The sequence below is a fragment of the Trichechus manatus genome, unplaced genomic scaffold (assembly GCF_000243295.1).
Source record: "Trichechus manatus latirostris isolate Lorelei unplaced genomic scaffold, TriManLat1.0 scaffold00015, whole genome shotgun sequence".
Lineage (NCBI taxonomy): Eukaryota > Metazoa > Chordata > Mammalia > Sirenia > Trichechidae > Trichechus > Trichechus manatus.
The window spans coordinates 3,173,176-3,197,665 of NW_004443951.1; the positions used below are offsets into that span (position 1 = coordinate 3,173,176).

General features: G+C 36.1%; 1 protein-coding gene across 9 annotated transcripts in view; it reads left to right on the forward strand.

The window, feature by feature from the left end:
• Nucleotides 1-23,951, forward strand: part of TUT4 (terminal uridylyl transferase 4) — a 149,553-nt gene extending 125,602 nt beyond the window's left edge. For 4 of the 9 annotated variants that reach the window (XM_023727063.1, XM_023727064.1, XM_023727068.1 and 1 more), the window contains 9 exons: nucleotides 108-285; nucleotides 779-826; nucleotides 921-1,003; nucleotides 7,031-7,146; nucleotides 8,101-8,324; nucleotides 9,338-9,438; nucleotides 16,741-17,188; nucleotides 21,055-21,213; nucleotides 22,838-23,951. In XM_023727063.1, coding sequence (XP_023582831.1) covers nucleotides 108-285; nucleotides 779-826; nucleotides 921-1,003; nucleotides 7,031-7,146; nucleotides 8,101-8,324; nucleotides 9,338-9,438; nucleotides 16,741-17,188; nucleotides 21,055-21,213; nucleotides 22,838-22,926 — 1,446 coding nt within the window. In that variant the 3' untranslated portion in view covers nucleotides 22,927-23,951. Of the gene's footprint in view, nucleotides 1-107; nucleotides 286-778; nucleotides 827-920; nucleotides 1,004-7,030; nucleotides 7,147-7,403; nucleotides 8,325-9,337; nucleotides 9,439-16,740; nucleotides 17,189-21,054; nucleotides 21,214-22,748 lie in introns of those variants that run through there. The other 5 variants (XM_023727066.1, XM_023727065.1, XM_023727067.1 and 2 more) reach the window with 5 other exon arrangements.
• Nucleotides 23,952-24,490: the final 539 nt, after the last annotated feature.

The window sequence follows — 24,490 nt, forward strand, 5'->3', positions numbered from 1 at the left end:
ACTCTCATTGATTTGCATAATTTAATAATTTTACTTACATTTGCTGTTCACATTTTGGATAGCTGTAGACATTTTTTTCCATTTCATCTTCTCTCACTTATGTTTAGAAAAAGCGTTTACCTTCACTTGGAAAGAACACAGAAACATTAGGAGAGCTTTGGCTAGGACTGCTTCGCTTCTATACTGAAGAGTTTGATTTCAAGGAATATGTAATTAGCATTCGGCAGAAAAAGCTGTTGACAACTTTTGAGAAGCAGTGGACATCCAAATGCATTGCAATTGAAGGTAATCGTTTAGCTGATAGTAATTCAGAAATAAGATGAAAAGCAAGAGTGTCATTTGGCCAAGGAAGTTGGGAGGAAAACTGAAACACATTAGGATTTGGAAGATTCTTCCATTTAATTTTTTATCAATTTCCATCCCTTAATTTATAACTTTAAGAGAATAATTTGCCGACTTGGATGGTCTGAGTCAAGGATGGACTATCCAATAAGCAAAGTATGACCCATGTGAAATTGCGCACTACAGGTTAGTAAGTAACACAATTAAGCCCATGCATACTGTGTGTACCTTGCTTACTGGTTAATCGGCCCCTGGTCTGAGTATATGTAGTATTAGACTCCAGTTAAGACTTGACTCAGCAGCACCTAACATCCACAACAACATGACTATTAAGTATATTTTGTTACCATTAAAACCCATTGCCGTCGAGTCGATTCCAACTCAGCAACCAGTGAACTTAATTCTTAATAAAAAAATTCAAATATTTCTTTTCTAGACCCTTTTGACTTGAATCATAACCTTGGTGCTGGAGTTTCTAGAAAAAGTAAGTTTTAAAAAGTAGAGGGATTTGTTGCTTAAATTTAAATCTCTGACACATTAATGTCTACATCTTTATTGTTTTATTCTTTCTTCAATAGTGACCAATTTCATCATGAAGGCATTCATCAACGGAAGGAAACTTTTTGGTACCCCCTTTTATCCCCTCATTGGCAGAGAAGCTGTAAGTTTACATAATTTGAATTCTTAATCTTTTCTTTTTTAACAGGACTTTTCTTCTTAGAACAAGAAACCTAATCCTGTTTCCAAGTTGATGATAGGAATATGGAAAAGATAAAGCTCCCTGTATTTTTTCTTATTGAACTTACTGTAGTCCATAATGACTGATGTTTTATATATACACACACAAACCTCTATGTGTATATGTATATATATGTGTGTGTGTGTGTGTATATATATATATATATATAAATAAAATGTGTATGTGTTTTATGTATGTATAAAATGTGTTTTATGATATGTCTGTCTTTATATCTGTCATCTAATATACTTGTTAAATTTTTTTACCCACACCAGACTATAAGTTCCATGAGGACAGGGTCCTTGTCTGTAAGGTTCACCATTATACCTCCAGTGATAATCATAGTATCTGGCACATAAACCACACTCGTTGCCGTTGAATCGGTTCCACCTCATGGCAACCCTGTGTGTTACGGAGTAGAACTGAGCTCCATAGGTTTTCTTGGCTGTAATCTTGACAGAAGCAGACCTCCAGGCCTTTTACCATGGTGCTGCTAGGTTAGCAGTTGAGTGTAAACTGTTTGAGCCACCCAGGGGCATGGCTTGCACATTTGTTGTTTTGTTTTTGTACGCCATCGAGTCAATTCTGACTCATAGAGACCCTGTAGGACAGAGTAGAAATGCCCCATAGTGTTTCCTAGGCTGTAATGTTTACTGGAGCAGATTGCCAGGTCTTTTCTCCTGTGGCGTGGCTGGTGGGGTTTGAACTGTCGACCTTTTGGTTAGTAGCCAAGCGCTTAACCATTGTGCCATCAGAGGTCCTAGCTTGCACATAGGATGTACCAAATAAGCATTTGTTGAGTGAATGAGGGTAGATAACCAAGATTCAGGAACCTCGAATTGTGAATTTGAGGTGTAGCCTACCACTCCTCTTCCATCTTTAGAAATCTTGATGAAAATATTCACCAAGAGGGCAGTGCCAAAGAAATACTTTATTATTTGCTGGAGCTTCTGCTGTAATTTTGCTGTAGCCCTGGTAAACTGGACTAGATGACATGGAACTGAGAGGATTTCTTTTGCCTGGACTGGATGAGATAGTGTTCCCCACTCTCCTTGATCACACTCTGTTTTTTCTTGCTTTCTGATGGGTGGAGAGGGTTCTTCTTTCCAAATGGGAAGAGGTCTCAGTTTCACAGAGAAAGAGGGTTCAGGAGAAGAAATCTCAAAAGAAACCATGACCCTATGGTTTTTGGGGTCTGTTACAGATTGAATTGTGTCCCCCAAAAATATGTGTTATAAATCCTAACCTCTTTGCCTGTGGCTGTTGGGGAATAGCCATTTGGGTATGTGTTGTCTTTGTTATATTAATGTATTAGTAAGACAGGATTAGTGTAGGATGTTCTTGAATCAATCTCTTTTGAGATATAAAAAGAGATTAAACAAGCAACAGAGATGGGAGTGGATAGACGTCACGAACGTCACTGAGGAGCCAAGGAATAAAGACTTTCTCTCGGATCCAGCAGAGAGAAAGCCTTCCCCGAGAACCAGTGCCCTGAATTCAGACTTCTGGCCTCCTAAACTGTGAGAAAATATATTTCTGTTTGTTAAAGCCATCCACTTGTGGTATTTCTGTTATATAGCAGTGCTAGATGACTGAGACAGGGTCTCTTCTTTCATGGGAGTGGAAGGAGAAAAGGGATTAGAAAAGTAGAGAGGAGCCTGGAGCTTTTTTTTCTTAGAGCACTCAGACATTTTTTGATTGTCCAGACTTTCAGGTGGTGATAATAATTATAGTGGAGAGAAATTAAAAAAAAAAAAAAAAAAAAAACAGTAAAAATTGAAACAACGATAAGAATCACACAAGAACAAAATGGCTAACAACAACAAAAACCTCAGTAATAATTTTACTAACATATTAATTAAAATAGCAATAAAAGAAAACCACAACCAAATCAAAACAAATCTGACAATGCATTGTTAAAGTATTTTATCTGAAAATTGTGCAGATCCCAACTATTTGTGTGTGTTTGTGTATATGTCTGGTAGGAACCTAGCAATGTTGCATGCACTTAGGCTTCTTAGAGTACTAAATTAGAGTCCTCAGTAAGCTAGAAATGTGCTAATTTTAGTTTATGAATATAAAATGTAACTCTTTATAACTCAGTATTTTATTAATAAATAGTCCTCAGTTGTATATAGATATCAAAGTCTTTGGACTTGAATATCATTTGGTATAAAAGCCAAACTTCAGTTTGGGACCTATCAAAAGGGGCCTGTGAGTCTGCTAACCATATCTTGATCTACTTCATTATCTTTTAAAAGTCTATGTATTTATAGTCAATATATATCACAGATGATTCTCATTATTTGTGGAGTTATGGTCTATAAAGTTGCTGTGGACGTTGAATTAGCAAAAACTGAACCGTTGCTTCTAGGGGAAATAAAGGATTAGATTCCTGTAAGCCTCTGGTCACAACATTTTCATCAGCTGATTAACACACAGTCTTACTTTGTGTTTCTGTTTAAAGACACCTTATTTAGTATATATTGTTAATACATTAACATTGAACTCATGGCCAGCAGCACTGTCACTCGTGGATGAACGAAGCTTATCTAACATACATATTTTCTCTAAGAGGCACATCACAGCCTTCTTGTCCTTAAGAACACTAGACAACATTTCAGCAATACACTTGGGGGTCGTTTTGAACAGTGAAATCACATACATACAAAAAGCACAGAAATGCAAAAAATGTGGCACTAAATAGACTGCGAAAAGGACACTTGTTTACAGTATGAGAGCTTAAACAAGAAGATAGAGGGTTGTCTTGTTAGACCTCAGCTGGGAGTGGATGTGCTGGTGATTAAAATTTTTCGTTGCTTTGCGCAAGTCTGTGAATGAGCCCAAAAGTGCGAGAAGTATTGATTTTGGGGTTACAAATAAATTTTAGTGAGTAGGCAAATGTATAGATATGGAATCCATGACTAATAAGGATCAACTGTAGTATTGGCTATATTGGTTTATTTAACTGTCCTTGTTTGATGAATATTTAAGTTGTTTTCCTTATATCATTGTTAAAACTGGTATTGTAGAAAATATCCTTGTACATAGTCTTTGATGTTTATATTTTCCGTAGTAAAGTTTATTCTTTCAACAAATATTTATTGAAATCCTATGTTGTACCTATTTCTCAGCTAGCCCCTGGGATTATAACAGTATATAAGATAGATATATTTCATTCCCTTAGAATCTAATGGAGGATAAAGATAAGTGTATGTTCTGTTCTTTCACCTTTCTTGCTCAACCCCCACTTCATCTATTCTTCTACATCAGCACGTCCTTTAATACAGTGACCCATTTTCTCCCAATTAACTTAGATTCCCTGGTCTACTCTCGGACATACACTTTAAATTCTTTTGCCCCTCTATCCTTCTTTTGTACTTTATGTGTGAAACCATACAGGAATTTAGCCATCCACCCACCATCTGCCTGTATTTGAGCAGCTAAGCTCTGATGAAAAGAAGTCATAAAGCTAGACAGTTTTAACTATATAGTACAACTATAAATTAATATTTACCAGCTTCAACTGGACTCGTAATAATTCTTACACTCTTACTACATTTCTTTAGTTACCTCTATCTCCCATTATATGAGCTTTTTCAGACTTTATTTTACTCAAAACTCAGTATCCCCTGCACTTTGTCCCACCTTTCACCTCTGCATTTCTCACTCTTACTAGATGATTTTCCCTCTGAGACAATAGATGCTATTAGATCAACATTCCTTCAGCTTTGTGCTACCAGATCTGTAAGTCTCCTGAATTTGCAGATAGCTCTCCTTTTATCAAAGACTAAACCCGATATAGGCACTCTAGACCCCTTCTTAATATTCTTTCTGCCTTAAATCTTCAACCTCTTCATCTGTGGAGGACATTTTTAAAGATTAAATACATAACATTTTATTACAGATAAGCATTAACATGTGAACATTTGCAGTCAATTTTAACAATAGGGAACACTAACTTTGAATCTTCAATTAAGTGAAATGTTGTCTTCCTGAAAAAGAATTCTGTTCCTCTTTTTAGTAAACTTATAAAAAAATTGAACTCATTGTTATTATTAGCATATTTTTAATTTCTCTGATAACATTTTTTGTTGAAACTTGTGTTTTCTTTTATAAATACTTACATAATATCTTCAGTTTTACTCCAACACTTAAAATACTTACTATCTGGCCTTCACAGAGAAATTTTGTCAACTCCATGTCTAGGCCATCTTGACTGGAGTGGTGGGATAGAGTAAAGAAGTTCAAGAGATATTTGGGAGTAGAATGGATTAGAACTTGGTGATTGGAGGTGATGGGTGAAGGAGAATAAGTTCAGGATGATGTCTAGATTCCTGCCTTAAGCAGCTAGGTGAATTGAGAAATGGCTTTATTTTATCCTGGCAGAAAATGTGATGATGAAGATATTAATTAGCTATATTAGTTTCATCAGCATAAATGTGAAGAATTGTATCTTGCTGGTTTTTTTGAAAAACAGCTTTATTGAGATATAATTCACCCATTTAAAGTGTACAATTCAGTGTTTTTTAGTACATTGGATTGTACAACCATCATCATAATCTGATTTTAGCACATTTTCATCCACTGTAAGAGAAATCCCTGTACCCATTAGATATCAATCCCCATTCCCTTTCTCAGCTTTAACCAACTACTTACTGTCCCTAGAAATTTGCTTATTGTGGATATTTGATATGAATGGAATTATACAACATGTGGCCTTTTCTGTTTGTCTTCTTTCACTTCCCAGATGTTGTCAGAGTTCATCCATGTTGTAGCATGCATCAAAACTTCCTTTCTTTTTACAACTGAGTAATATTTCACTGTATGGATATATCACATTTATCTGTTCATCAGTTGTTGGGCATTTGAATTGTTTCCACATTTTGGCTATTCTGAATAATGCTGCTATGAACATTTGTGTACACATTTTTGTGTGAATATGTTTTCATTTTTCTTGAGCATATACCTAGTAGTGTAATTGCTGGGTCGTTTTGATAAATTTAGTTTAACTTTTCAAGGGCCTGCCAAACTATTTTCCAAAGTGGATGCATCATTTTACATTCCCATCAGCAATGTATGTGGATTCCATTTTCTTCACGTCCTCACCAACACTTGTTATTGTCTGTCTTTTTGATTATTGCCATCTTAGAGGATGTGTCTCTTATACTTTTCTCCCTGACTTTAGATGGATTTGTAGTGAGCTAAGTAGACATGTTCTCTTGCTTTCTGGAAGTATGGGTACAGTTAGGATCAAGTAGTCTTTGTGACAGTGCAAAACCGAGCTAACTTTTAGAAGGATAAGCAAGGAGCTAGGGTAAAGCAAAAATGAGCTTAGTTCTTTTAAGACTTGAGAAAATTATTTGTGCTTATTAGTTCCCTACCTTCTCTTTAGGTACATCTCACTTTATATGATAGATGTTATATGTTCGTAAAAGTTATATGGAAATCAAATCATATTTTAAATAAACCATAGGAGTGATGAGGAAAAACTTTTTTCTAAAGAAAATAATTCCTTGCAGAAATTGCCTGTTGGAGGAGAAAGCATGAGCTTTGTAGTCAGACTTAGATCTAAATCTTTTTATCTGCTTCTTAGCAACTTTTTTACATATGGGCAATTGACTTGAACTCTCAGCCACAGTTTCCTTATCTGTAAAATTAGAATGAAAATAGTGTCTACTTTATTGAGATGCTACAGGGATTGAATGACAAAGTGAATGTGGAGGTGAAGTGGTTAGCACTGTTAGAAATGATGATGTTAATAATGATTCTGAATTTTGTTTTCATAACTTGTTTTACTTACAGTGAAATATTTGTTGATATTTCTTTTCTTCTTCTTCTTTTTTTTTTTTTTTTTAACTACTTTTGCAGCTTTGTTTCCTTTCCATTTGGTTCCATAAGTTTTAGAGAGTTTTTTTTTTTCCTAGTAAAATTGCATTTTCTTTCTAGGAGTACTTCTTTGATTCCAGAGTATTAACAGATGGAGAACTGGCTCCCAATGATCGATGTTGCCGTGTATGTGGAAAAATAGGCCACTACATGAAAGACTGCCCTAAGAGGAGAAGGTTGGCAAATGATTATATATCAAAATTACAGGAGAAATAAGTGTTAGGCCAATTTATAGCTTATAACTATGTTCAGAAATGCTTATGTGAGAAAGTTTTAAGGGTTTCAAATTAGACTGTAGGTAAATATACATTTGAGTAGAATTTTGTAATGGGGTGAAACTTATTTGTTGTATAGTGGTATCTCATACCATTCATTTGTTCATTTATTCATTCACTCAGGGTTTTTTTGTTTTGTTCTGTTTTGTTTATTGAAGAAACATTTATTGACACCTACTGTGTGCCGGGAACTGTGCTAGGAACCAAGGAAAAACAGATGACCAAGACATGGGTTTCTTGCTGAGGACCTCAGAGTCATGCAGGCCATTGATTAAAATACAATACATGACTCCTTGAGGTATATGCTGTAAGGTATACCTGTATACTATGTACCTTGAGAAATATACATCCTACATACTCCCTCAAAAGATACCTATGAAACATACTTGCACCCCTCCACCTGAGTTCTACATATTATGTTTAATAGGGCAAGAAAATCCCTTCTTTAATCATCAAGTCTGGCCTAATATAAAGAGCTTGTAACGTTTCAGACAGAATACTTCTAGTTTTTGTCACTGCTATTTTACTGACAGATAAATTTATGCAAGATACTTCTCTGGTCCTCAGCTTCTTAACTCTGTAAAAACGAGTTAATAAATACCAGCTTCTAAGAATTGTAGGATTGAGAGTCTATATTAAATATTTTTATATTTGATATTTTACAATTACTAGAATGCCCAGTTGCTGCTATATGAGTAGGTGTGCTATAAATGTGAGTTCCTTTATCTTCAAAAACATGATGCATGAAACAATAGGCATGTTAGTCCCTTTGTGATTGTAGAACTCTTGTACAGCGTAGTTTGGTCTATGACTCATTCAGCTTACAAGTCCCTAGCCCCACATTATTGGTATCAGCAGTTTACTGTTTAGACTAAAGAAGAAAGACAGTGAAGAAGAGAAGGAAGGGAATGAAGACGATAAAGACTCCCGAGATCTTCTTGACCCCCGAGACCTCCACGACACTCGAGACTATAGAGATCCCAGAGACCTCAGATGTTTTATATGTGGAGATGCAGGACATGTACGAAGGGAGTGCCCAGAGGTCAAGCTGGCCCGTCAAAGGAATAGCAGTGTGGCAGGTAAATAGAAAAAGCCAAAAACAATTTCTTCTGGGAATAAAGTCATTTGTCCTGATTTCATGCCAAAGGTCTGATTTCTCTCGACTCCAAACCTAGTTGTATGATTTGGGGCCTTACAGTTTCTTAAAGATATAAAAATTATACAATGAGGCTCTTAGTTTGAACAATACTTGGATATGTTCAGAGTTCCTGGATGATGCGAATGGTCAGTGCCCTCGGCTGCTAACTGAAAGGTTGGAGGTTCAAGTCCATCCAGAGGCACCTCGAGAGAAAGACCTGGTTATGTGCTTCTGAAAAGTCAGCCATTGAAAAACCTATGGAACACAGTTCTACTGTGACACACATGGGGTCTCCATGAGTCAGAGTCTACTTAACAGCAACTGGTTTTTTTTTTTTTCCTGATATGTTCCCTGTAGAGGTCTCAATAGTCTGTTGTAAATCAGCACAACTATTATATTCAGTCAACTCCTTTGAATCTCAGTCAGCCTCTTTATTTTTCTTGCTCTGAAAAGTTAAAACTCTTTATCAGAGGTTCTTTTCTGGGAACATGTATGAGAAATTACAGTTCCTCCCACTACTGTTGTGAGAAAGGGAGATCTGTTGTTGGTGCATTTCATAGGAATTTTAAGAATCAGATAGTAAAACTCCCAAATAAGAGTTTATTGAAAAAACATTAGATTATTTTAGAAATAGTGATTTCCAGTTATTCACATTCTTATTGCAGAATGTATTTGCTTAAATAAATATTTTGTCTCTTTTAGAAAAATAGTAAGGCATTTGATCTTAGTTCCAAAACCAGTGCATTTTTTCATGGATTTAGAAGATTGTAAAATGGCTTTAAAAAAAAAAAAAAATTAATTGTTACAAATTCTTCACTAACATAGTCACAGTTTAAAAATCCAAATTTATAAAACCTCAGATTTGGGACTCTTTTACATAAGAAGAGAAATTAAAAAAAAAATCATTTCTCTGCTATTTTATCTGATGATTTTCTTTGTGATGTCTTCTCTTAGCAGCCCAGCTGGTCCGCAACCTTGTAAATGCCCAGCAAGTGGCTGGTTCAACTCAGCAACAGGGGGATCAGCCCATAAGGACTAGACAGTCCTCAGAATGTGTAAGTAGTCTACCTGTTAGTGGGTTAGTCTTGATAGGAAGATGGCACTGAAGATGTGGGTGATAGGGATTTATCTCTCAGACTGGCAAATATAATCCTCAGAGTACATAATGCCTTGTAGAGGCACCTTTTCTAGGCATGTAATGTTGAGTGAACATTATATTGGAGTAAGGTAGATCTGGGTTTATGTCTATGGACAATCTACTTAACTTTCATGAGCCTGCTTCCTCATTTGTAAAATAAGGTAGCAACTACCTAATAAGGGTATTGGTTAGATTAAAATAATCACTTTGAGATTTCAGCCTTTGCTTAGTGGAAAAATGTCGTCATTAATAAAAATAGACATAAAAATTTAAATGTATTATAGGTTTAGTGCTGTTAAGGCAATATATGATAGAATTTCATTTGCCAATATTCCCATTACTATTGACATAAACTCATTACTTCCTAGAGAATGATTCCCTCTCCCCCTCCCTCCTCCTGCCCCAGACTAATAACCTGTCTGTATATATTTACCTATTCTTGTCATTTCATATAAGTGAGGTCATACAGTATTTGTCCTTTTGTGATTCACCTAATTCAGCATAATGTCTTTGAGGTTTATCCATGTTGTAGCATGTATCAGGACTTCATTTCTCTTTATGGCCAAGTAGTATTCCATTGTATGTATGCACCGCATTTTTTAAATCCCTTCATCTGTTGATGAGCACTTAGGTTGTTTCCACCTTTTTGCTATTGTGTATAGTGCTGCTATGAACATAGGTGTACATATGCTTGTTCATGTCACTAATTTTAGGTCCCTAAGGTATATATCTGTAGGGTCGCTATGATTCCAATTCGACTGCAACATTTTGTTTTTCTTTTTAGGCTGTATACCTAGGAGTGGAATTCCTGGGTTATATAGTAGTTCTATTTTTAAAATTTTGAGAAATCGCTTTGCTGTTTTCCGCAACAGTTGTACCATTTTACATTCCCACCAGCAATGGATAAGGGTTCTGATTTCCCCTACATCCTCACCAACATTTTTTGTTTTCTGTCTTTGGGGTTTTTTTTTTTTTTATCTTCACCATTCTAATCAGGGTGAGGTGGTATCTCATTGTAGTTTTGATTTGCAGCTCTCTAATGGCTAGTGATGCTGAGCATTTTTTGTCCTTTTTTTTTTTTTAATTGTACTTTAGGTGAAGGTTTACAGAACAGATAGTTTCTCATTAAACAGTCAGTACACATTGTTTTATGACATAGGTTAACAACCCCACTACATGTCAGCCCTCTCCCTTCTCGACCTTTTTCTTCTGGTGAGAATATACATAGCCAAAAATACACCATTTCAAAAATTTCTACAGGCACAATTCAGTGACATCGATTACGTTCTTCCAGTTGTGCTGCTGTTCTCACTTTAGATGAAGGTTTACAGAACAAAGCAGTTTCTCGTTAAACAGTACACATGTTGCCCTAAGACAGTGGTTAACAACCCCACTACATGTCAGCACTGTCCTTACTCACCCTTTGGTTCCCTATCACCAGCTTTCCTGTCCCCTTCTGCCTTCTAGTCCTTGTCTCTGGACTGCTGTGCCTCATTAGTCCTGTTTTGTTTTATGGGGCTGTCCAATCCCTGGCTGAATGGTGAACCTTGGAAGTGACTTCACCAGATGCTGAGCCTCTTTTGATATGTTTGTTGTCTGCTTGGGTATCCTCTTTTGTGTAGTATCTGTTCATGGCCTTTGCCCATTTTTTGATTGGGCTATTTTGCTTTTTGTTGTTAAGTGGTAGCAGTTTTATGTATACTCTGGATATTAGACCATTATTGGATATATGATTCCTAAAGATTTTTTTCCCTGTCTGTAGGTTGTCTTTTTCCTCTTTTGATAAAGTCCTTTGATGAACTAAGTAATTTTTATGAGGTCCCAATGATCTATTTTGTATTCTGTTGCTTGTGGATTTGTTGTTGTATTTTATATCATTTAAAAAACTAGGTCCCATAGCTTTGCCCCCTAGGTCCCATAGCTTTGCCCCCTATATCCCCTATATTTTCCTCCAAGAATTTTATGGTTTTAGATTTAACATTTAGGTCTTTGACCATTTGGAATTAGTTTATGTGTAAGGCGTGAGGTATGGATCGCACTTCGTTTTTCTACACGTGAAAATGCAATTTTTCCAGCACCATTTGTTGAAGAGACTGTTCCTTCCCCCATTGAATTGACTTAGCACCTTTGTAGAAAATTAGTTGACCAGAGATGTATGGTTTTATTTCTGGGCACTCAGTTCTATTCCATTGATCTATGTGTCTATCACTAAACCAGTAGCAGGCTGTTTTGATGCTGGATGTTTTAAAATCAGGAAGTGTGAGGCCTCCTACTTTGTTCTTCTTCAAAATTGCTTTGGTCATGTTGGGGCCTCTTGCCTGTCCATATAAAGTTGAGAATTAGTTTTTCCATTTCTGTTAAAAACGCTGTTGGAATTTTGATTGCGATTGCGTTGAATCTGTAGATTACTTTGGGTAGTATTGACATTTTCACAATATTAAAGTCTTCAATCCATGAGCATGGGATGGCTTTCCATTTTTTTAGGTCTGTTTAGTCTTTTGTAGCAGTGTTTTAAAGTTCATTGTATTAGTCCTTTATATACCTGGTTAGGTTTATTCCTAGGTATTTTATTCTTTTAGATGCTATTGTAAATGAAATCGTTTTCTTGATTTCCTTTTCACATTTCTCTTTGTTAGTGTATAGAAACTCAGCTGACTTTTGTGTGTTGATCTTATAACCTGTAACTCTGCTGAATTCGTCTGTTAGTTCTAGAAGCTTTCTAATGGATTCTTTCTTAAGAATTTTTTATATATGGGATCATGTCATCTGCAAATATAGTTTTACTTCTTCCTTTCCAATCTGGGTACCTTTTATTTCTTTTTCTTTCCTTTTTGCTCTGGATAGGACTTCCAGTATGATACTGAATAGAAGCAGTGATAGCAGGCATTCTTGTCTCATTGCCGTTCTCAAGGGGAAGGCTCTCAGTCTTTCTCTTTTAAGTATAGCGTTGGCTGTTGGTTTTTTATAGATGCCCTTAATCAAGTTCAGAAACCCTGGTGGTGTAGTGGTTAAGAGCTACGGCTGCTAACCTAAAGGTCAGCAGTTCAAATCCACCAGGCACTCCTTGGAAACTGGATGGGACAGTTCGACTACGTCTTACAGGGTCGCTATGAGTTGGAATCGACTCGATGGCAACGGGTTTGGTTTTGGGTTTTTTTTAATCAAGCTGAAGAACTTCCCTTCTATTTCTATCTTATTGGGAGTTTTTATTAGGAAAGGGTGTTAGATTTTATCAGATGCCTTTTTTGAATCTGTTGAGATGATCATGTGGTTCTTTGGTTCTATCAGTGTGGTGTATTACATTGATAGATTTTCTAATGTTGAACTATCCTTGGATTCTTAGAATAAATCCCACTTGGTCGTGGTATATAATTCTTTAAATGTGTTGTTGGATTCTGTTTGCTTGTATTTTGTTGAGAATTTTTACATCCGTATTCATGAGAGATATAGGTCTGTAGTTTTCTTGTTATGTCTGGCTTTAGTATCAAGGTAATGCTGGGTTCATAGAATGAGTTAGGGAGTATTTCTTCCTTTTCTGTATTTTGGAAGAGTTTGAACAGGATTGGTGTCAATTCTTATCTGAATGCTTGGTAAAATTCCCCAGCGAAGTTGTCTGGTCCAGGATTTTTTTGTTGTTGTTGGGAGGTTTTTGATTGGTGATTCAATCTCTTCTCTTGTTACGAGTCTGTTGAGATTTTCTACCTCTTTTTTGTTATGTTAGGTACATTATGTGTTTCTAGGAATTTATCCATTTCATCTTAAGTTTTCAAATTTGTTGGAGTACAACTTTTCATAGTACTCTATTAAGATCCTTTTTATTTCAGTTGTATCTGTTGTAATGTGTCCAGTTTAATTTCTTATTTTGGTTAATTGCTTCCTTTCACGTTTTTTCTTTGTTACTGTAGCTAACAGTTTGTCATTGTTACTGATCTTTTCAAAGAATCAACTTTTGGTTTGTTGATGGTCTTTAATTTCTTTTAATAATGGTTTTAGTTTTCTGTGTACAGGTGTTTCACTTTTCTGGTTAAATTTATTCCTAGGCACTTTATTCTTTTAGATGCTATTTTAAATGGTAATGTTTCCTTAATTTCCTTTTCCACTTATGCTAATGTATAGCAACCCTACTGATTTTTGTGTGTTGACCTTGTACCTTGCCACCTTGCTGAATTCATTTATTAGTTCTAGTAGTTTTCTTTTGGGTTCTTTGGGGTTTCCTATTTGTAGGATCATGTCATCTGAGAAAAGGGATTGTTTTATTCCTCCTTCCGAATTTGCATACCTTCCCCCCCCCCCCCCCCCACCCAAATTGCTCTGAGTAGGACTTCCAAAACAATGTTGAATAGCAGTGGTGAGAGTAAGCATTCCTGTCTTGTACCTGATCTTAGTGAGAAAGCTTTTAGTCTTTTTCCATTGAGTATGATGTTAGTTTTAGGTTTCATGTTTATTTTTAACACATTTAATCCTTGGAGTGCCATGTGAAGTAATAGGTATTGGCATAATCAAATTTTACAAATTGAGAAACTGAGAATAAGAGAAATGAAAAGATTTCAAACCCAGGTCTATCTAGCTTCAAAGCTCTTAACTCTTAAATATGTTGAATCTGATGTGATCTGTGTTTTAGGAAAAAAAAAAAATTCTTAGAGTATTTGAAGAGCAATAGTAAAAAGACTTAAAATGGGAAAAACATTTAGGGAGCTCTTTCCCCCCATTTTAATACCTATCATGTACCTAACACTTTCATAAATGTTATCTAACAACAACAACAGTAAAATTAGCTAACATTTCTTGAGTGCTATGTGCTATACATGCATTATTTCTTCTTTTTTAATATAAAATATTTCAAGAATACAAAAAAGTATTTTAAAAAAAAATTCATGTACCACCACCAAACTTGAACAGTTCTTACCATTTTGTTTTATTTATTAAAAATTTACCACAATTGAAAACCCTTGTTCATCCTATTCCTGTTGGAACCCCTGTTGGATCCCATTCCTTATATTTTCCTACCCTCCTTCCCTGGCTACTAAAAATATCTACTGACCTGAATTTGGTGTTTATATTTTCCTCATGCATTCTTTAGTTATGAGGTAGGTTCTGTTACATGTTATATGAAGATACTGAGATTTAAGTTTCTTGCTTGAGTTCACAGAACTTGAACCCTTTGCTTCTCTGACTTAAAAACCTATGCTGTAACCATTTTCCTATACTGCCTCACTTTTCTCTCACCTGAACTTTTGGATAAGAGTCGTCTACTGGATATCTTTATTCGTATGGCTAACAAGGCATCCCAACCTCAATACGTCTGTAACATAACTCATATTTCTCTGCAACCTTCAGACTTGCCTCTTGGTCCTGTGTTCTCCATCTCAGTGAATAATACCACTATCCAAACTTTCTCCCTTACCCTCAACCCCCACATCCCATCACTAAGTCCTATTCTTTCTGCCTTTTAAAATTAGCTCTTTTGATTCCTTCTATCCCCTATTGTAGAAACCCTGGTGGCGTAGTGGTTAGGTGCTACAGCTGCTAACCAAAAGTTTGAATCCATCAGGCACTCCTTGGAAACTCTGTGGGGTAGTTCTACTCTGTCCTATATGGCCGCTATGAGTAGAATCAACTCAACGGCAGCAGGTTTGGTTTTTTGGTTTTTTGGTTATCCCCTATTGTATTTCTGTAGACCAGGCTGCCATCATCTCAGGACTACTGTATTATAGCAACCTCCTAACCAGTTTCGTCAGTCTTTATTATGATTATTATTATTCTCTACTTCATGCTTCTTACGGTAGAATAATTTTTCTAAGATGAAGATTCATTATGTTCTTGACCTGTTTCAAATCCTTCAGTGGCTTTCCATTGCTCATAGGATAAGGTTGAAACTCCTTTACAGGGCTTCTAAGACATTCATTGTCTTTTCTCTGTTTAGCTCTTCAACCTCAGATCTGCCATTCCCTTGTCCTTGTACTCCAGTCCTATCGAAAATTTTCCAGATTCTTATTACTTTAAAAAGCCATGCTTTTCCATTCCTATAGATTTTCAATCATGTTGTTCCCTCTGCCTGGAAAATTCTTCCCTTCCCTTTATCCTCACCCTCCCTTGTCAGATTGGTTTCTATTTACCCTTGAGTCTCAGCTTGAAGATCGCTTCCTCTGGGAAATTTTCCTTGATCTTTTCTTCCCTCCTCCTTTCAGAGTGGGCTAGGTGTTCCTCCTCTGTGATTTCATTACTTTATACCATCTTTATCATTATAGTAATTATTACTCTTTACTTTTATTTCTTACATAATCTTTATCTGCTCCTCTCCTTGGCCCTCATAAACTTTCAGCTGTATGAGGGTATGCATGTTAATATTGTATTATTAGCACCTAGAACAACGCCCAGTACATACTGACACTCAATAAATACTTGTTGAGGGTCTGAATTAAAGTGACTGTGATATATTTAGATCTAAGTTTCTAGTTCACAGTTGGAAATACGGGTTCCACATGATGAGAATATTGTCTGAGCTTCTTTTCCTTGAGTGAAAAAAGGTATATGAGGCAAAGCCCGTCTGAGAGATGGTTTGAGTACCTTGGGAAAAGTTCTACCTTCATGTGAAATTAGGTTTTATGAATTAAAAAAAATATTTTATTGTGTTTTCAGTAAGGTTTACACAGCACTTGAGAGTCCCATTTTTCAGTGATGAGTTACATTCATCACAATGGGTGAACATTCTCAATATTTTTGTTCTGGTTGTTCTATTTCCATTAATCTAGTTTTCCTCCCCCCTTACATTCTCATCTTTGTGTTTAAAATAACTATTGCGCGTTTGATCTCATATAGGTGATTTTTTTTAAAGGAGCACAGTACTTACTGGCGCTATTCATTATATTTTGAGGCAGTTTGTCATTTAGCTACAAGGTGACCTCAGAGGTTAGTTTCTGTTCAGGGTTTGAAGAGTATCTCAGGGAGTCCTCCAGTCTCAACCAGTCTACTAGGTCAGGTTTGTGTTTTGTTTTTTTTTTTTTTTAGGAATTTGAGGTTCTGTTGCACATTTTTCTCCCACTCTGTCAGGCTTCATCTATTGTGGCCTTGATTATTTGTCGTTATACCCATTTCAGAGTTCTGTTTATAATGTTCTAATGAAGTAAATCCACAATTTTATATTTTGGTATTATCTGTTCTTTTATGAAATTTAAGATGTTTGTTTGTTAATTTAAAAATGTATCTTTTTTCTTTGCAGTCTGATTCACCATCTTACTCCCCTCAGCCTCAGCCATTTCCACAGAACTCTTCCCAATCAGCTGCCATTACTCAGCCTCCATCACAGCCAGGATCCCAACCCAAGCTTGGCCCACCTCAGCAGGGAGCCCAGCCCCCACATCAGGTCCAGATGCCTATGTATAACTTCCCCCAATCACCACCAGCTCAGTATTCTTCCATGCACAATATGGGGTTATTGCCAATGCATCCTCTCCAAATCCCTGCCCCATCCTGGCCCATCCATGGCCCGGTGATGCACTCTGCACCAGGCACTGCCCCCAGCAATATTGGCCTGAACGATCCCAGCATCATCTTTGCACAGCCTGCTGCCAGACCTGTGGCGATCCCTAGCTCCTCTCATGATGGACACTGGCCTCGTACTGTGCCTCCAAATTCCCTGGTGAACAATGGTGCAGTTGGGAATTCAGGTAACCCTTCCTTCTTTTCTCTTTACGTGCCTGTCTTTTTTTCCTGATTATCTATCTAAGCAATACATGTTTGTTATAAAGCATTTGAAAAAAAAAATCATCCATAATCTCAATTCCTAGTGATAACTACTAAGTAATATTTTGGTATATTACCATCTAGTCATTTTTTGTATACTTGCATATTTTAAAAATAGTTGATATACACTATAAATCTAGTTTTATACCTAACTTCTTAGTGATAATTTTTTTATTTTTATTTAAAAAAACTTTATTATGGAAATTTAAAAAACATACCTAAAAGGAGAGAGTAAAGTATAATGAACCCCCACGTACCCATTACTTGGCTTTAACAATTATCAGTATTTGCTCTTCTTTTACTTGATCCCTCTCTTTCTCATTTTTTATAATTTTTGGTTTGAGTATTTAATCACATCCTAGTCATCGTATCAAATTTGCTTGTAAACTTCAGTTTATATCTTTTAAAAAGAAATCACAATACTATTACCATACCAAGTATCATCTAATACCTAGTTTGTACTCAGTTTTCCCATTTCTCTGAAGAATAGTATTTTTATTGTTGATTTATTTCAATCAGGATTCAAACAAAGCACATATATTGCATGTGGTTGTTATATCTCTTAAAGTCTTTTTTTAATTTATAAAAGTTCTTCAGTTTTTTTTTCCCCATGCCACATATTTATTGAAGAAACTAGATTAGTAGTCTTTTAGGATTTCCCACTTCTGGAGTTGGCTGATTATATCCTTTAACATGTACTTCTGTCCCTGTATTATCCATAAACTGGTAGTTAGAGCTAGAGGCTCAATTACATTCAGGTTCTTTTTTTTTTTTTTTTTTTTGCAAGAATACTTCTTGGTTGGTGCTGTGTACTTTCTATTCCTCACTTCAGAAGGAACTTGATATCTGGTTTTTCCTTTTTTAGTGATGTTCAGATTGATCAGTGAATTCAGGTTCAGGTACTGTTAGCCTCTTCCATCCATCCATTATAAATTACTTCATTAATTTTTATTTAGTGGTCAAAGCTATCATTGATAATTGTTGTCTAGATTTTAGAGGTTTTAAAATGGTGATTTTCTATTTATTATTGGTGATCTTACATAAAGAAGACTCTTTCCTTATTAACTACTTAATTACTGTCTTACTTTCCTAGTGCTGCTATAACAGAAATACCATAAGTAGGTGGCTTTAACAAACATAAATTTATTTTCTCAGTTTAAGAGGCTAGCCAGGTTGACACATAACATTAACTCTCACAGTTATCCTGAAATGTAGAATAAAAGTTTTATCAATTTTCAAAAGAACAACTTTAGTGATAATTTTAAACAAAAGTATACTATTCCTTAGAACACTGATGATGTAAGAGGTCCCTCTGACCTCTTTTGGAACAGTGCAGATAATACATTTTCTGAACTGAAATGCTAGAATGAGGAAACTAGATTTCTAAGATCAAAGGATATATGGCATACATAGTTCTGTTAATGTGGTCTCTGCTCATCTCACTCAACAAACATTTATTGAATATATGGCATGACATGTACCATGATAGTCACTGAGTTATATAACCATGAAAATAGTTTCTGTGTGCCCTTTGATATATTGGTTCAGTTTTTACAGTTTTAAATCTCCCCTTCTCTTGCCATAGTTGATCTCTGTGTTTCAGCCATAGTAAACTAATTAACCTCCTACAAATATACCATGTTGTCTCTTACCCCTAGCCTAGTTGTTTATCCAAGTTGTTCCCTCTGCCTGGAATGTTCTCTGCATTAACCTCTGCTGCTCATTTTTACCTCCTTCTGCCTTGCCCCAAAGTTTGACTAACTCACTTCTCCACTTTTTAATTTAGATCACTTTCTTTAGGAAGCTTTTCTTAATCCTTACTGATCCTGTCCTCCAATTGTATTAGGTATCCTTTCTCTGCTTCATGTTTCCTTAACATCTATATCATACCACTTGTACTGTGTTAAAATTGTCTGTCGGCATAACCCACTAGAATGAACTGTAAAGGCTAAAAATTGTGCCTTGTCTGTCATCATCTCCCTAGTATCCAGTATAGTGCCTGACAGATAACATTATTCATATTATACATTATTACCATATTTTAACGCAAATAACGTGTGCCTTCCACGTTTCTTTGCCAGCTGCTCTCTCCCTTGACGAAGTACTTTGTTAGCATGCTATACTAATTTTTTTTTTTTTTTTAATAGCAGCATGTGAAAAAAATTGGCAAAGCAGCACTTAGGAAAATAGAAAATACATTGTTGGGGGAGGGTGCGGTTGGCAAACAAATGTAGAAGACGCATGTTATTTGTGTAAAAATACAGTAAATAATAAATTGTTATTCAATAAATATTTGTTGGATGGATGCACAACTCATAATTAATATTATGGCTAAAATAACTGTTATTTTAGTAGTAGCCTAAAGCTGATAGCATAACTATTATGTTAAAAATGGAAGGACTGATGACAATACATTAAAATGATTAAGTGGTTGTATTAGAGTAGGAGATTGTGCAAGCCCCCCCCCCCCGCCGCCATTTAAAAAATTGTCCTTTATGGAGTTATTAAAATATTTGGTTGTGAAAAATGAAATATATCCTAAAAAATACCCTTTATGTTAAAACAGCATTTCTCAATCAATCACTACCTAAATCTGTATACTGAGTCTCATTTAGTTTGTAAACACTGAGCCCTTTAGCTCAGCCTCTAGTTTAACTTGGCTTTACGAACTTGCAGCTGAAGGCAGCTGTTTTGTTTTCTGGTTCCCTCCTGAGAAACTGAGGTTGTAATGCGACTAGTATGGATTTGGATTTTAGTTACCTTGCTTCCTATTCCTACTCATCTCCTACCTCTGAATTTGAGTTCCTGCTAGACAGTTTAGTGAGTAAAAGCAGTGTCTTTCAGATTATTGCCTAGTACATTGTGACTCTGCATGTAAGAAGCCACCAGAAACAATCCAGAAAATGCAGGGAACATTGCACTTTGAAAGAAATACTTTAAAGGGAAAGAGAAAGATTTGTGGGGGTGATTTAGCTATAGAAAGAATAGGGCTCATACTCTGAATTCCTACTTACATGCCAGAATTTGTGTCAACCACTTTATATCTGATTTAATCCTCATAATAATCTACAGTTCAGAATTGTACCTTAGTTATCTTTGGAACTGGGATTTGAACTTAGACCTGTTTGGCTTCAAAGCTCAAGTTGTCAATCATTATACCACAGTGCCTGAAGCTCCTAATAGGATCTCCTTCCAGGCCAAGATATAATTGATTCTGGGATAATTAGCAACGTCTTTGGATAAAATGTAAGCTCCTTAGCATGATGTACTAAATTTCTTTGAAATATAGATCCCACCTACCTGTCTTTGCTTTTTCTTTCACCACTTCTTCCCTTTACTTCTGTCTCTCATACCGATTTTGTTTTTGCAGCTCCTAAACTTGTTCCCAAGCTTTTGTACATACCGTTCCTTCTGTCTAAAGTGCCCTCCCTTCCCCATTTTTCCTAATTTGTTCCTTGTTCTTCAAATTCAGCTTAGTCAATCATCTCAGGAAAACCTCCTTTAACCTTTTTAAAGACTGGTTTAGCTCCTCTTCAGAGCACCTTCTGTGTATCTCTCTTACAGCAGTTATCACATATTATTGTATATGGCTTCTTGTATGTCTGTCTTATGAATATTTTGAGCACAATTACAGTGTTAGATTCTTTTTAAAATTTTTTTGGTATCCTCTGCATTTAGCATAGGTCTTGGTCAGTGGTAGGTACTGAGTAAATCTTTGTGGAATGGAAGAATGTTGAATGGACAAACTGATGTTTTAAAAATGTGTTTTTCCTTTCTTGTTGAAATGCAGAGCCAGGCTTTCCAGGACTAAATCCTCCAATTCCTTGGGAACATGCACCACGTCCCCATTTCCCCCTTGTCCCAGCTTCGTGGCCTTATGGTTTGCATCAAAACTTCATGCATCAGGGAAGTGCCAGATTTCAGCCCAACAAACCTTTCTATACTCAAGGTACCGTTACTCACAAATTAGTTAACAGGCTGGGTGGGTTTTGTTTTGGGACAGGGAGCTTCAGTGAAAGCCAGGATATGGGAATTAAAATTCATGCATTGACTAAGCATATATTGAGAGCATAGTATGTCAGACTGTGCTAGGTGCTTGTTTAACGTGAGTAAAATAATATCGCCACACTTAATAAATGCGCATTTTGTTAGGAGAGCCAGACATGGAAAATAGGCAAGCATAAAAGCTTAGGGGGATCAGTTAACTTTGCCCTCATAGAGGGGGTCAAGAGGGCAGGATATGGATACCAGAAATTAATCCACAGGAGATTTTGGCATTTGAACTAGATCTTGAAAAGGAACTTTTTCTAGAGATTTCCGAGAGATTAGAGGGAAGGTTGTTCTTAATTGAGGGATTAATATATGCAAAGTCATTGAGTTTTGCCTGGCATAACGAAGAAGAGAACATAAAGCTAGAGCATGAAGTATATGAGAAAGATGTGTAGGTGATGAGGCTTGAGAGGGTAGGCTGAGGCCATATTATGAAAGAGTTTGGGCTTTATGTAGTAAGCTAACCTGAAAACCGTTGCTGTAAAGTCATTTCCTACTCATAGTGACCCTACAGAACAGAGCAGAACTGCCCCACAGGGTTTTTAAGGAGCGGCTGGTAGATCCAACTGCCGACCTTTTGGTTAGCAGCCAAGCTCTTAACCACTGCACTACCAGGGCTCCATTTAGTAAGCTGTAGGGATCTAATAAAAGTTTTTGAATCAAATATACCTGGTTAGATTTGTTTAGTAAAGCTAGGGCTTTAATAACATTAGAATTTATTATATTCTTCCGGTGCTAATGTAGTACCAACAATGGTTTTGACCTAAGTAATGAATATTACAAACTAAATAGAATTCCAAAGAACTTGTAGCATCTTATCTAGCCTACTTGCCTCAAAGTTACCTCAGTGCTAATAGGGATTGTCTGTGTCTGGCTGTCAGTTTAGTCAACCTAGGGGTTAAAAAAACTAGATTGAGGGTAACTGCAATTAAACCAGGAGTTCAAGAAATTAAAGAAAGCTACTCAGGAAATATTGACTGAATGAAATGATAACTTTAAAGGGAGATTGTTCAGGCCCCTGGTCTAAGTTTCTGACTTGATACATTTAAGGCTCCCTGAACTATCCATATACTGCTGGGGCAGCCCTATATTATAAAGAGTGGCAGAACCTTAACTCTGGTTGGTTTCTTCTGAGGAAAGAACTAGGGTTGAGGGAAGTGATTAATGGTCATACAAACCCTTTTTTCAGAGGAGTCTAAAGTTCTTCCCTGGTGGGTTTCTTCTCTTGATTTCTCCCCTCCATCTGTCTTTTATCTCTTCTCTCTTTTCATGTACCCACATCTCCCCATTCCCCACCAAAATGTTTTGATGTGCTTCATCTCCTCTTACTATATAAATAGAGAAAAAAGAGAACGAGCTACAAGTTAATTCTAAGGGGTTGTCAGATAAATAGGCACAAGCCTTTCAGTTTCCTGTCTGTGTTGTATCCAACAGACAGATGTGCCATCCGTCGATGTAGAGAGCGTTGTCCCCACCCACCGAGAGGAAACGTGTCGGAGTAATGCGAGTCCATTTTCTTTCAGCTGGTCTACCGATGCACAGCAACCAGCCAATCCTGCTGTCTCAAGGGTATCCGTACCTCAGTGTCAGTTACATTCAACAGAAAAAGTGACATTTAATGGAAAGCAAAGCAAATCAGGTCCTGATTTAAAATTTTAACACGTTTAGATAGATTATTTAAATTCTAAGACTGTTTTTAAAGACTGTATTATTTGTATATAAATATGAACTATAGTTTTTACCAGTATCACCAAATTGAGTGGTACAAATTTCATCTATTTTATTACCCTATTTTTAAGGGAATTTTATGTTTTGTTTAACCTTGATGAATTGTATAAAGAGAGAATTTTAAAAATTACATTCTTTATTTTCTATTAGCTGTATTCATACTTTGGTTGCTTCAGACTTTATATATATTGTTCTTAAGAATTAGGAAAGAATTTCACGTGTTTTAAATTTGTCACTTCTATTCTTTACAGAGCCTTGTAGTGCCAAAAACTTTTTAAAAGGTAAAAAAAATAAATAATAATAAAAACTACAACACAAATCCAGATTTTCTTTTTCTTTTACATACTTGTATACTGAAAATATTCAAACTTGAGAGGAAAGTTGCTTGTCTGTATTTGGAGTAATTCTATTTTTAGGTAATACTTTTTCAAAAAGAGTTAAATTTGGTTAATTCATCTGGTTGTTTAGGTGATAGAAATATAATGTAACAATAGAGATTGGTTTCCTTCTCAGTAAATATCAGTAAATATAGGTATTCTAAATCACAGACTTAGTTTTAGAGGTTCAAGGATCTTTTCATGTCATTTTATTGGATTGTTACAACAAACATATGAGGTTGATAGGAGAAGATGCTTCCTCCATCTTATCATTGAGAAAACTAAGGGGCAAAACAGTGAAGTGACTTCCAAAGGTAGCACACTTACATGTTGGGAGTAGAATTAAAAAAAAAGGTCTTCTGAAGTAGAGTTTTCAAACACGGAGACTAATGCCAGTAAAGTGAAGGGAAGATAAGGTTGTTAGGTGCCGTTGAGTTGGTTTCGAATCAGTGACCTTGTGTAAGAATGAAACACTACCTGGTCCTGCGCCATCCTCACTATTGTTGCTATGTTTGAGCCCGTTGTTGTAGCCACTGTGTCAGTCCATCTCATTGGCCGACCCTTTTTTTCGCTGACCCTCTACTTTATCAAGCATGATGTCCTTCTCCAGGGGCTGTTCCCTCCTGATAACATGTCCAAGTTATGTGAGACATAGTCTCGCCGTTCTTGCTTCTAAGGAGCGTTCTGGCTGTACTTCTTCCAAGACAGATTTGTTCATTCTTCTGGAAGTCCATGGTATATTCAGTATTCTTATTTATTAAGGACCTAATATGTGCCTTTCAACTCTGTGCATCATAACAAATTATGGATAACATTGCGAAGAATGGGAATTCCAGAATACTTAATTGTGCTCATGAGGAACCTGTACATAGACCAAGAGGCAGTCTTTAGAACAAGGGGATACTGCGTGGTTTAAAATCAGGAAAGGTGTGAGTCAAGGTTGTGTCCTTTCATCATATTCATTCTGTATGCTGAGCAAATAATCCGAGAAGCTAAACTATATGAAGAAGAACGTGGCATCAAGATAGGAGGAAGACTCATTAACAACCTGCGTTATGCAGATGACACAAC